General features: G+C 67.7%; 1 protein-coding gene across 1 annotated transcript in view; it reads right to left on the bottom strand.

Moving 5' to 3' along the window:
• Positions 1-128, bottom strand: part of LOC115271323 (zonadhesin-like) — a 15,171-nt gene extending 15,043 nt beyond the window's left edge. The window contains 1 exon segment of the mRNA XM_029913064.1: positions 41-128. Within this exon segment, the coding sequence (XP_029768924.1) occupies positions 41-128 (88 nt within the window).
• Between the last annotated feature and the right edge of the window lie 494 nt (positions 129-622).

Genomic DNA, 622 nt, shown 5'->3' on the forward strand with positions numbered 1-622 from the left:
CCGGGAGCCAGGACTCCTGGGTTCTCTCCCAGCTTCTCACTGGGGTCCCCGCTCCCCCAGGTGGGCGAGAGTTGGATGGCGACTGAGAACTGCACCGAGCGCTGCACCTGCGCCAGCGCCAACAACATCCGCTGTGAGCCGTGGAGCTGCAGCCCCGTGCAGGAGTGTCGGCCGGAGAACGGACTGCTGGGCTGCCAGGACACAAGTAGGTGCCGCCCCAGAGGTGGCTACATCTCAGCGCCGGGTCCCTGAGTAACCAGCTGCCCCGCCCCAGAGCTGGGCGCATGTCGGCGTGCCTGTCTCACCCCCGGCTCTTGTCTCCCCCAGGGGTGGCCTCCTGCCACGTGGCTGGGGACCCTCACTACTTCACCTTTGATGGGGCCATGGTGACCTTCCTGGGCACCTGCACCTACACACTGGTGACCCTGTGCCGTGGGGACGGGCGCCTGGAGCCCTTCAACGTCACAGGCAAGAACGAGGAGCGGGGCCGGCCCGAGGCCTCCTACCTGCGCCTGGTGCACGTGGAGATCGGCGGCGCCCGCTTCACGCTCATGAAGAACCGACGGGTGCTGGTGAGACGCGGGGGGGGAGTTAGGAAATGGGGGTGCAGGGATGGGGAGCT

The sequence above is a fragment of the Terrapene carolina genome, unplaced genomic scaffold (genome assembly GCF_002925995.2).
Source record: "Terrapene carolina triunguis isolate 2854851 unplaced genomic scaffold, T_m_triunguis-2.0 Scaffold433, whole genome shotgun sequence".
Classification (NCBI taxonomy): domain Eukaryota; kingdom Metazoa; phylum Chordata; order Testudines; family Emydidae; genus Terrapene; species Terrapene triunguis.